General features: G+C 42.5%; 3 protein-coding genes across 9 annotated transcripts in view; 2 read left to right on the forward strand and 1 right to left on the reverse strand.

The window, feature by feature from the left end:
• LOC109923083 overlaps positions 1–2,449 on the forward strand; it is a 15,523-nt gene extending 13,074 nt beyond the window's left edge. The window contains exon 10 of one of the 2 annotated variants that reach the window (XM_048618481.1): positions 27–2,449. In XM_048618481.1, the coding sequence (XP_048474438.1) occupies positions 27–176 (150 nt within the window). In that variant the 3' untranslated portion in view covers positions 177–2,449. The other variant, XM_048618482.1, reaches the window with a different exon arrangement.
• The window catches only part of LOC109919797 (BRF2 RNA polymerase III transcription initiation factor subunit), a 51,211-nt gene extending 39,677 nt beyond the window's left edge, over positions 1–11,534 (reverse strand). Inside the window, exons 1-2 of one of the 3 annotated variants that reach the window (XM_048618469.1) lie at positions 11,315–11,534; positions 6,228–6,335 (exon numbers count right to left, since the gene is read on the reverse strand). The gene's annotated coding sequence lies outside the window, so the exon portion shown is untranslated. Of the gene's footprint in view, positions 1–3,657; positions 9,177–11,314 lie in introns of those variants that run through there. The other 2 variants (XM_048618466.1, XM_048618467.1) reach the window with 2 other exon arrangements.
• The window catches only part of LOC109915549 (STAM-binding protein-like), a 51,669-nt gene continuing 51,172 nt past the window's right edge, over positions 11,130–11,626 (forward strand). For 2 of the 4 annotated variants that reach the window (XR_007265815.1, XM_048618480.1), the window contains exon 1: positions 11,145–11,255. The gene's annotated coding sequence lies outside the window, so the exon portion shown is untranslated. Of the gene's footprint in view, positions 11,256–11,626 lie in introns of all 4 variants that reach the window. The other 2 variants (XR_007265814.1, XM_048618478.1) reach the window with 2 other exon arrangements.

Consider the following 11,626-nt stretch of genomic DNA (forward strand, 5'->3'; position numbering starts at 1 on the left):
AGCCGGACGCCTCGCGGTGGGGCGGTCAGCCGGACGCCTCGCGGTGGAACAATCAGCCACAGTGGCAGCACCAGAATTATCAGCGGCCTCCACCTGCTGGAAGGGGTAACAAAGGCTGGAAGCTAAATTTTGGAGCTCAGGCCAAATTGAACACACATCTACGGTGGGACAATTGAAATGTGAATTGTGGATATTTTAGTAATTTTAATTTGCTATGTGTGAACACACTTCGCATCGCTATTTTATAAAGACTGCTTCGTTTTGAAGCATTTTTTGACATGAAATGGAGCAGCTGAATGGGAGCTGGTCTGGGTTTGAGATCAGTGTTCCAGTGGTTCTCATCACTTGATACCAAGCACTGTTGAATGTCATGTCTAAGGATTTTCCTTCATTTCCTGAGACCACTGCACTGTGCTAGTAACGGTCCTGCTCCCATGTTAGCCAGATCAAACTTTTCATGTCTCATAGCCGCAATTTTGGAAGCCCATTGTTTACTGTTATACTCAGCAAGTTCAAGGTCGGGGGTGGGGGTTGCAGAGTGAACACATCGTGCAGTCAGCTCACTCAAAGTGATGGACAGTTTTGTCATTCTCCAGTTTACCAACTGGTTTCTTACAGTGGCAATGCACTGAAAAGTTATTTGCATTATATTTAGGTTCTGGGACGATGTAAGATCTCCCATGAGGTTTCACCTGGGCAGTCAGAAAGTCATGTACCAAAGTTGTTGAATATTATATTTGAAACTGGATATCCTTTTAAATTGTTCCTTTTAAATGATTTAATTCTCATTGCACTCAGCCCAGCTTAAAATCTATCTAACTTTGCTAAATCCACTGATTTCAGCTGCTTGTGGTCAGTGGCAGTGATGTGGAATCAGTCAGAGCAGCATCTTCTGGCAGCTGTGGAGGTCAGGCTTAGCTCTGTGCTTTGCCCATGTAAGTGGGACAGCCTGCTGACCACCACCAGCTCCTCCCCCGCCACACAAATCCCATAGAGAATTCACACTTGGAACTGCGGGTGATCAGTGCCATCTGAGAAATTCAGCTCAGTGAGAGACGCAAATCTTAATTCTGCCCATGGCTACTTCTTGCAGCTATTCTGTATATAAGAACATAAGAACTAGGAGCAGGAGTAGGCCGTCTGGCCCTTCGAGCCTGCTCCGCCATTCAATAAGATCATGGCTGATCCTTTCGTGGACTCAGATCCACTTACCTGCGTCCTTTATTGTTCAAAAAAAATCTACTTTTTTTTTAGAAACATTTACTGAAGTAGCATCAACTACTTCACTGGGCAAGGAATTCCATAGATTAACAACCCTCTGGGTGAAGAATTTCCTTCTCAGTTCAGTCCTAAATCTGCTCCCTCTAATCTTGAGGCTATGCCCTCTTGTCCTAGCTTCACCTGCCAGTGGAAACATCCTCTCTACATCTATCTTATCTATTCCCTTCATAATTTTATATGTTTCTATAAGATCCCCCCTCAATCTTCTGAATTCCAATGAATATAATCCCAATCTACTCAGTCTCTCCTCATAAGCCAACCCCCTCAACTCCGGAATCAACCTAGTGAACCTCCTTTGCACCCCCTCCAGTGCCAATACATCCTTTCTCAAGTAAGGAGACCAAAACTGCACACAGTACTCCAGGTGTGGCCTCACCAGCACCTTGTACAGCTGCAACATAACCTCTCTGCTTTTTATTTCAATCCCTTTAGCAATGAAGGACAAAATTCCATTTGCCTTCCTAATTACTTGTTGTACCTGCAGACCTACCTTCTATGATTCATGCACAAGGACACCTAGGTCCCTCTGCATAGCAGCATGCTGCAACTTTTTACCATTCAAGTAATAATCCTTTTTACTATTACTCCCAGCAAAATGTATGACTTCACATTTATTTACATTGTATTCCATCTGCCAGACCTTTGCCCACTCATTCAATGTATCTGTGTTCCTCTGCAAAGTTTCACAGTCCTCTGCACACTTTGCTTTGCCACTCATCTTAGTGTCATCTGCAAACTTTGACACCCTACACGTGGTCCCCAACTCCAAATCATCTATATAAATTGTAAATAATTGCGGTTCCAACACCGATCCCTGAGGCACACCACTAGTCACTGACTGCCAGCTAGAATAGCACTCATTTATCCCCACTCTTTGCTTCCTGTTAGTCAACCAATCCTCTATCCATGCTAATACTTTACCCTTAATGCCATGCATCCTTATCTTATGCAGTAGCCTCTTGGCCTCCTAATATCAAAGTGGCCTCTAAATTTATGTTTTTTTCCCTGGACTCTGGGCTTGCGTTTTCAAATGTTGACACAGCTAAAGAATTTTCTCTTCACTTTTTATACATAAATTGCCTGAATCAAACAAAGAAAGATTGTTTTATCTTTTATCGTAGTTGGCACTATGCAGAACTAAATTCAGAAATAAATGTGTTTTCCAGTACACTGTCTGCAGGTTTCTGATCCCAGGATTGTGGATGCAAATTTACTTGATCATTGCTGAGACAGGTTTCCTGAACCTTTTTCTATACTGTAGACCTCTGTGACTATAAAATTTAAGTTCTATTGGCGGAACGTGAATACATAGTTTAAAAGTGACTGGGTAAGCAAAGAAGACTAAATTTGGAAACAAAAGTGGAAATGGAATCATTGGGCTTTAGCTGAGAGCAAGGAAGTTACAACTTCACAAACAAAGCACTAATTATGTCTAAAATTGAGTCTGTTGTTCAGACTGCAAGTCACATTTTAGGAAGGATGTCAAGGCTTGGAGAGAACAGCAACACAGTAGCTCAGTGGTTAGCACTGCTGCCTCACAGCACCAGGGACCCAGGTTCAATTCCAGCCTCGGGTGACTGTCTGTGTGGAACTTGCACATTCTCCCCATGTCTGCGTGGGTTTCCTCCATGTGCTCTGGCTTCCTCCCACAGTCGAAAGATGTGCAGGTTAGGTGAATTGGCCATGCTAAATTGCCCATAGTGTCTGGGGATGTGTAGTTTAGGTGCATTAGCCATGGGAAATTCAGGGATAGGGTAGGGGAGTGAGTCTGGGTAAGATGCTCTTCAGTTGGGCTTGTTGGGCCAAAAGGCCTATTTCCACACTGGGCATTCTGTGAGAATGCAGATGAGATTAATTAGAATGGTGCCAGGCTAAGGACCTTCAATTATTTGGAGAATCTGGGCATTGTTAAGAGGAAATTTGACAGAAGTGATTAAAATCATGAATGGTTTTGGTAGTCAAAATAAAGATGTTATTTTTGGTGACAAGAGAGTCAGGAGCCAGAGGATGTAGGTGATTGGCAAAAGAACTGGGAACAAAATGAAGAAACGGCTTTAAGCAACTAGTCGTGAATCGGAATGCACTTCTTGGAGCAGATTCAACGTCTAAACCGGAATTGGATGAATAGGAGAAGATGGTGGAAGAGTGGGAATGTCTCTGGACTAGTCGAGTCATTCCTCACTTCAAGTCTTAACTGTGTTCCTTAATTTCACAATCCAATGTCATTATAGGGATCAACATATGAACAGGAGTGAGGTTCTTTTGAATATTTCTTGTCTAGAAAAATTGTACATCCCTGAATGAAATAACTTGGCAAATAAATCACTAAAAATACAAATATTGTATAAATGTTAGATCGAGTTAGTTAACACTCACCAGTCTTTCTTTTCCAGCAGTCCCTCAGGATCGAGGATGACTGCTTTCAGTCTGGTTTGATGGGTTCTGAGTGACTTGATGAACATTGTACAGATTACCATATGTAGGGCAGATAGTGCTTGGAGGACTGAGGTGAGGTAGATGGATTGTTTCGTGGTTTGTGCGCACTCTCAGATTCCCCTGCCCTGCCCAAAAGTTTCTTAATAAACCTTCTCCATTTTGACCAGTCACAAACCAGGGGCTCTTGTCAGTTGGTGGGCATGTTTGGCCTCTTCAGAAAATCCATGAGGACATTTGTACTGCATTTCATTGGACCTGGTCGTAACTAGTTAGCAAATGGTTGCTGGGAAAGTTGGCTTGGTAGAAGATGCTGCTGTTGAACTGTTTTCCTTGCCACTGGATTAGGAGAATCTTGCCAAGGTACTGTTGTGGTATTTGCCCCGCGCTTTGAAGTTCCTGCTGTAAATTGTCAAAGTCTTTGAAACAGAGGATGTGGGGATCATGGCTACCTGGGTAACCTTGACCTTTGTCTCAGCTTTGAGATCCTGATCCCCAAATGTTGTCTTCTTCAGTTTTTCGATGAATGAGGCAATGAGTTATGCTTGATTTTTGTCACAAGGTGGCTCAGAAGATATGGAAAGTGATTCATGTTTTCCAGCACCTCGCCACTGGCCTGACATAATGGTTGGGGGATCCTTTCTTTGTTTCATAGTGAAAGGCTCATTTTCTCAAAGACTTTCATGGGTGCAGAAACGATTTTCAAGCGTGTTGCTGGAACTGGAACAAGCTATAAGGACAGCCTGAATAGGCTGCGGCTTGTTTCCCTGGAGCATCAGAGGTTGATGGGTGACCTTATACAGGTTTATAAAATCATGAGGGGCATGGATAGGGTGAATAGCCAAGGTCTTTTTCCTAGGGTGGGGAAGTCCAAAACCAGAGACGGTAGTTTAAGATGAGAGGGGAAGATTTAAAAAGGACCTGAGGGATAACGTTTATATGGAGAGGGTGGTGCATGTGTGGTCGCAGGATATATGGATAGTAAGAATTTAGAGGAATATAGGCCAAATGCTGGCAAATGGGACTAGGCCAGAGTGGGATGTCTGGTTGGCATGGATAAGTTGGACTGAAGGGTCTGTTTCCATGCTGTATGACTCAGACTGCGTAGACAAGCATCTTCTGCATACAGAGGCTCATTCCCCAAAGTGAGTTGAAGGCAATGTAGGTTGGAGGAGCAGGTTTTGATGGGACACACATGCAGGATCATCAATGACCTTGAAAAGAAATCTATCCAAAGACTTGGACAGCTTTTGGTTTTTGTTAATGGATCTCTTTCTACCAGATACTATTTTGATTGATTGTCCGAGTGCTCTCCCGATCTCAACTGTTTGTTTTCTAACCTTGCAACACTTTTGAAATGGGGTAAAGAAATAGATTTTCTTTTTCACTCGACCGTAACACGACTCTGACAAGAGGAATGTATAGTCTTAATCTAGATTCGCTACTCGACAGCTCGTAACATGAGTCTCCTTACAGTCAATTATATACTTTTGTTATTTTCGACTTAACATGTAAACAACCACTAACCAGGCTTCTTAAATAAGTACTAAATGATTTATTATAAACAATTTAATGATGGTGCAGAAGTCATTAACAGTTTGTGACATGTAAGTATAAACATTTGTCCCTTTAGATATTCCAAAATGCAACATCATGCAAAGAGAAACAGAAAATAAAATTCTTTCTGCAGAGTTTTGCTCTTTAGAAAAGAATTGGTCAATAAGTCTTGAGTTCTTGAAATCAAAAAGAATAAGGGTTGAGATGTTCAGTTTGTTGTCAGTATGACATTCTTGTGCAGAAAAAAGGATGTTGTTGAACATGTGCAGTTATTGTTGATGACTTTTGTGAATGCAATTGTCAAAGAAATATTGACAAACTCTTTCAGAGGTTTTCTGGCTAGAGAAGCTGAACCAGGGCTGTACGTGCTATATTAAACTTCCATCAAACGTTCTACTCCTAAAACAGGAGAGCTGTGCTGGGTAGCTGTTTTCTTACAAGCTTCTCCCTAACTGAAATTCCAAGCAGAACTAGCTCTCCCCTGGTTGAAACAGAACTTGAAATAAATCAATCCACAAAAATTAAAATAAATCAGTCCAATCAAATCTCCACAAAACTTGAAATAAATCAATTTTTCCACAATGCTTCTAAACTGAAGTCCTCTGAGGGGAAAAAAATTAAATACGAAGCCTTCATAGCAATAGCACCAGACTCTCTGACACCAGTTTTTGGGCATTTTTGATTCACATTTAAGCAGTATTTTAAGGCACCAAAGCAGTAAATTATCTGCAATATAAACATTTCAGGCAACTTCCAAACTGGTTCAACATGGTGACTGTTACCAACTAGCACAAACTAGTCGCAGAAGGGCCCCAATTGGTGCTCCAAAACCAACAGAAGCTTGCAGGTTCAATAGAATAGGGGCTAGTCCAGGATGACTGCCACAATTCACCTGTAATTAGTTTTATACTGTTTTCCTACCCAACAATCCACTGAGAAAATAACACCAATCTTACCTTGCCCATGTCAAAATGGTGCCTCCGAAACCATGTAATGTTCAGTGTCTGTGTTGTGTAATGATAAATGTTGTGACATTCAAAGACTTAATTCTCCCAACTGAGAACCTGTTAAAGCAAAGCAACATTGAACAAAGTGATGTTAAGCGAGGATTTTCTCTCATCCAGAAGCTTGGGGAGACTTTTCCAATCTTACCATTGCAGCTTGTAGAATTTAGTTAGTAAAAAGTCAAAACATGGTAGGAAAAATGATAGCTGAACAATGGATAACCATCAAAGAGGAGTTAGTTCAGACACAGTCATGGTATATTCCTTTGAAAGGTGAGTGCAGTGCAAACAATTCCAGATCTCCCTGAATGACAAACTGTTAGAACTGAAATGGGAGGGGTGCACTGTCTTGACTCCATGACTCTATAGGTCACAGTATAAAGTTAATTATTTTACCTGGTTCTTTCCATGGTCAATAGTATGAAACATTGAAACTAGGAGCAGAACTAGGTGTTTCATCCCTTTGAACCTGTTCTACAATGTAAAATGATCAAGCTGATCCTCTTTCTCAATCCCATATTCTTGCTTTATTTCCACACTCTTTGCTGCCTTTAAAATCTAAAAAAAAAATCTACCTGTATGTCTGTCTTGAATATATTCAGCAACCCGGCCTCCACGGTTTTCTGTGGTAGAGAATTCTGCAAGTTGACCCTTGTGAGTGAAGAAATCTTTCCTCATCTCAGTCCTAAATGGCCAACCCTAAATCCTGAGACTGTGTCCAATGGTTCTAGATTCTTAGACCAGAGGAAACATCCTGGCATCTAGTCTGACCAGCCATGAGACCACAGGAAACAGGAACAGGAGTAGGTTATTCAGCCCCTCGAGCCTGTTTTGCCATTTAAAAAGATTCTGGCTGATCTTACATTCCTCATGCCCCCTTCCCTGCCCTTGCCCAGAATCCTTGATTCCCCTACTAATCGAGAATTTAGCTATCTCAGCCTTAAATATACACAAGGATAATGCTCCCACAGCTCTCTGGCAAAGTGTTCCGAAGACACACTTTGAAAAGAATTCCTCCTCATTTTGGTTTTAAATTTGACATGCCTTTATTCTGACACTATGCCTTCTGGTCCTAGATTCTCCCGTGAAGAGAAGCATACTGTCAGCATTTATCCTGTCAAGCTCCTTAAGAATCCTATATCTATCAATGAGATCACCTCTCATTCTTTTAAACTCCAGCGACTACACAGCCAACCTGTTGAGCCTTTGCTCATGAGACAATGCCTCTATACCAGGGATCATTCTTGTGAACCTTCTCCGAACTGACTCCAATGAAATAAAATCTTTCCTTAAATACAGGGACCAAAGCTGCTCTCAGTACTCCAGATGGGGTCTCACCAGTACCTTGTACAGTTGCAGTAAAACTTTCTCACTTATTCTCCAACACCCTTGAAATAAGGGCCAACATTCCATGAGCCTTCCTGCTATACCTGTGCTAGTTTTTTTTCATGCACAAGTCCCTTTGTTATGGCAGCATTTTCAGTGTTTTCTCCATTTAAATCATATTGTTTCTCCTTACAAAATGAACAACTTTGTGGTATCCCACACAGTACTCCATTTGCCCACTTACTTCACCCAGTTGATATCTCTCTGTAAACTCACAACCTGCCTTTCTGTTTATTTTTGTGTCCGCAAACTTGACTACAGTACATTCACTTCCTTCTTCCAAATCATTACTACATATTATGAACAATTGCAGTTCCACCACTGAACCCTGTGGAACCCCACTGGTCACCAGTTGTCAATCTTGGAAAAAAAACTTTTTTCACTACTTATCATTTTCTACTGATAAGCCAGTTCGCTATCCATGCCAATACTCTACCTCCAGCTCCATAAGCTTTAATGATTTTTGTGAGGTGCCTTATTGAATGCCTTCCGGAAGTCCAAGGACAACACATCCTCAGGTTCCCCTCTGTCCACTCTGGTTGAGATTTACTTTAAAAACACAAATAAATTAGCAGATACTATTTCCCTTTCATGAAGCTATGCTAACTCTACATGCTTAGATTAGATTTTCCAAATGTGCTGCTTTTATTTCCTTACAAATTGATTCCAACATTTTTCCATAAATAAATATTAGGCTAATCATCCTTTTGTTACACATTTTTGCCTGCCTCCCTTTTTGAATAGGGGTGTCACATTGGCCGTTTTGCAATCCCCCAGTACTTCTCCAGAATCCAACACTTTTTGGAAAAATTACAACTAATGCATTTAGGATATCTGTAGCTACTTTGTTTAGGATCCTAGAATGCAAGCCATCAGGGCCAGGCACATTGGGTTGGAATAATATTATTTCTTTAGTGATGGCACCTAATTCTTTCCCCATATTTTTTAGTATTAATGTAATGTTCAACCGTAAAGATTGATGCAAAAATAGTTAAGTGGCATCATGATCGGTATCAACATAGTGGGTCGAAGGGTCTGCTCGTGCGCCATACTGCTCTGTGTAATGTTTCATTAGATGATGTTAGCCCTATTCAAACTTTATACATTCCAATCAGATTCCGTCTTATCTTTCTAAACTCTAGTGAATATAAATCTACTCAAACCAGTCTCTCATCATAGGATAATCCTGCCATTCCCAATATCAGCCTAATGAACCTCTGCTGCACTCCCTCTATGGCAAGTGTATCCTTCGGTAGGGAGTCCAAAACTGCATGCAAGCCTCCAGGTGTCGTCTCATGAGACCCTGTATAACTCTAGTAAGACAACTACATTTGAATTCAAATCTTCTTGGAATGAAGGCCAATATGCCATTGGACTAGACAGGATAGCTACAGAGACGATGTTCCTAATGACCAGCAAGTCCAGAACCAAGGGTCACAGTCTATGGTTATGGGGTAAACCATTTAGGACCCGAGATGAGGAGAAATTTCTTCACCATCAAGTGAAGAATCTTCACAGAAAGCAGTTGAAGCCAAAATATTGTATGATTTCAAGAAGGAATTGGATCTCACGCTTGGCTTAAAAGGATCAAGGGATATGGGGTAAAGCAGGAACAGGTTACTGAGTTGGATGATCAAGCATGATCATTGTGAATGTTGGAGTTGGCTCAAAGGGCTGAATGGTCCGCTCCTGCTCATGTTTTGAACACATGCAGTTATCATTGGGGCCCTTTGCAGATGCAGTTGTCCAGGAATTACTGAGGTATTGTCTCAGAGGCTTCTCATGCAAGAGCAGCTGGACCAAGACTCCAAATACTATACTCAGCCCACAAGGGTTCTTCTCCCAAAGCATAAGGCCACGTGATATAAACTCAAACACAGAAAAGTGCAGAGATCCCAAGGGTTCACTGTTGAGAGTATCCTTGTTTTTACTGGTAGATATTCATGACTTAGATCTTCGATGTGCAGAGTAGGATTTCAACATTTGAGAACGATATGAAACTTGGAAGTATTTGTAAATAGTGAGCACAATGGTGTAGAATTTAAAAGGCTTGTAGATGAGCTGGTGACTTATGTGGACACGTGGTAAATAAAGTTAAACATAGAGTTATGTGAAGTGATTCATTTTGGTAGGAGGAACAAGTAAATGGCAAAAGCAGCAAATGCAGTATCAAAGAAAAAGTTGCCACATGGCGAGTTGTTAAGGACTGAAATGTCATACCTGAGGCACATTCCATCAAGGTAAACAAAATGGATTTAGACTGTTATTTGAAAAGGAACAATGTGCAGGGAAAAAGCAGAAGAATGGGAGTATTTGTATGAAGAGGCAGCCACAAAATACCAATGGCCTTTTTCTGCACAGTAACAACTTTGTGATCTCATGAAAGACCTGGAACACAACATCACCTTAGTAATTGTTACTATGGATCTATCGTTGTCGTGAAATCTCATAAGATTTACTAATATCCGCTAGTGAAGCAAATCTGCTATCCTTACTTGGTCTGGCCCACGTGTGACTCCAGACCCACCTTCTGAATGATCATTCAAGAATTCTTTGGGATGAAGATAAAATACAGGCCTTACCAGGAAACCAGTTGGCTATACTGAGCTCAAGATATTATTCCCGGGGCAGAAAAGTCCACCACAGCTGCCATAATGGCAGAATATTGTACCAACAACGAGGTAAAGTATTAGTTTTGGGGGTTGTGGGAGTAAAGCTATTAGATATTGTAACCAGGTGCAGGACAGATAAACACATCTTTGAGGACAAGGTTTGGAGTGGTCAAACTCAATTCAGCAGGCTCAGCAAAAACAAATTGCTGGAAAAACTCAGCAAGTCTGCCAGCATATATGCAGAGAAAGCAGAGTTAACGTTTCAGTTGCAGTCACCCTTCTTCAGAACTGATTGCAGCTCGGAAAAGGTTGCTGTATATTCTAAAGAAGGGTTGGAGGTGGAAAGGAAGGAGTAAACAATAGATGGAGATGTACCCCAGGGAGAAAGAACAGTTGGGCAGACAAAGGAACAAAAACAAAGTTGCTGGAAAAGCTCAGCAGGTGTGGCGGCATCCGTGAAGGAAAAAACACGAGTTAATATTTCAGGTTCGGAGACCCTTCCTCAGAAACGTTAACTCGTGTTTTTTCCTTCACAGATGCTGCCAGACCTGCTGAGCTTTTCCAGCAACGTTGTTTTTGATCCTAATTTACAGCATCCCCAGTTCTTTCGGTTTTTCTTGGGCAGAAGCTGCCAATGGGGATCGTGAGCAGCTGACAATGAGTTGTTTGTGGTCGTTGCCCACGTGACGACAAGGAACTTGCCCGGTGAGTGACTCACTGTCAGACGAGGCTTCATATTCTCACACTGTGATTGGTCAGTGGGAGACACTTCATATCCCCAAGCTATGATTGGCCAATGAAAGTGATCGTCCGTCACCGCACTGTGATTGGCCGATGGGCGGGATTACAGTTCCTGTGTTCAGATTGGACAGTTCTCTGTCCCGTGGAGCAGCCGGAGTGGGTGGGGCTGCGGCCTAGTCGCTGTTTTCAATCCCTTCTCGGGTGAGCAGGAAAAGAGCAACGGATCGGTACCGCTGAGCGGGTGAGTCAATCAGGGAGTGAGGTCTACAGTGTCGACCACTCCGGGGTTACCTCACGTACCAATGGCGGCCGGGGGAGGCCTAGATTCTGCACTGAGGAGAACGAGAACTGGGACGGAGCCCAGGGTTCCGTATCGAAATCGACTCCAGATTCTCCGGAGAGGTTCAGGGCGACGCTCCCACAGGAATTCTCCAGATTCCGAGCGCGAGAGTACCCCGCGCACCTGATATTAACAACTTCCCACCGAGACCTGCCCCCGACCACCAAGCGCCGCCCCTTTAGACAAAACCCCGCCCCCGACCACCAAGCGCCGCCCCTTCAGACCAAACCCCGCCCCCGACCACCAAGGCCTCCCTTTCAGACTAAACCCCG

The sequence above is a fragment of the Rhincodon typus genome, chromosome 40 (genome assembly GCF_021869965.1).
Source record: "Rhincodon typus isolate 14 chromosome 40, sRhiTyp1.1, whole genome shotgun sequence".
Taxonomy (NCBI): Eukaryota; Metazoa; Chordata; class Chondrichthyes; order Orectolobiformes; family Rhincodontidae; genus Rhincodon; species Rhincodon typus.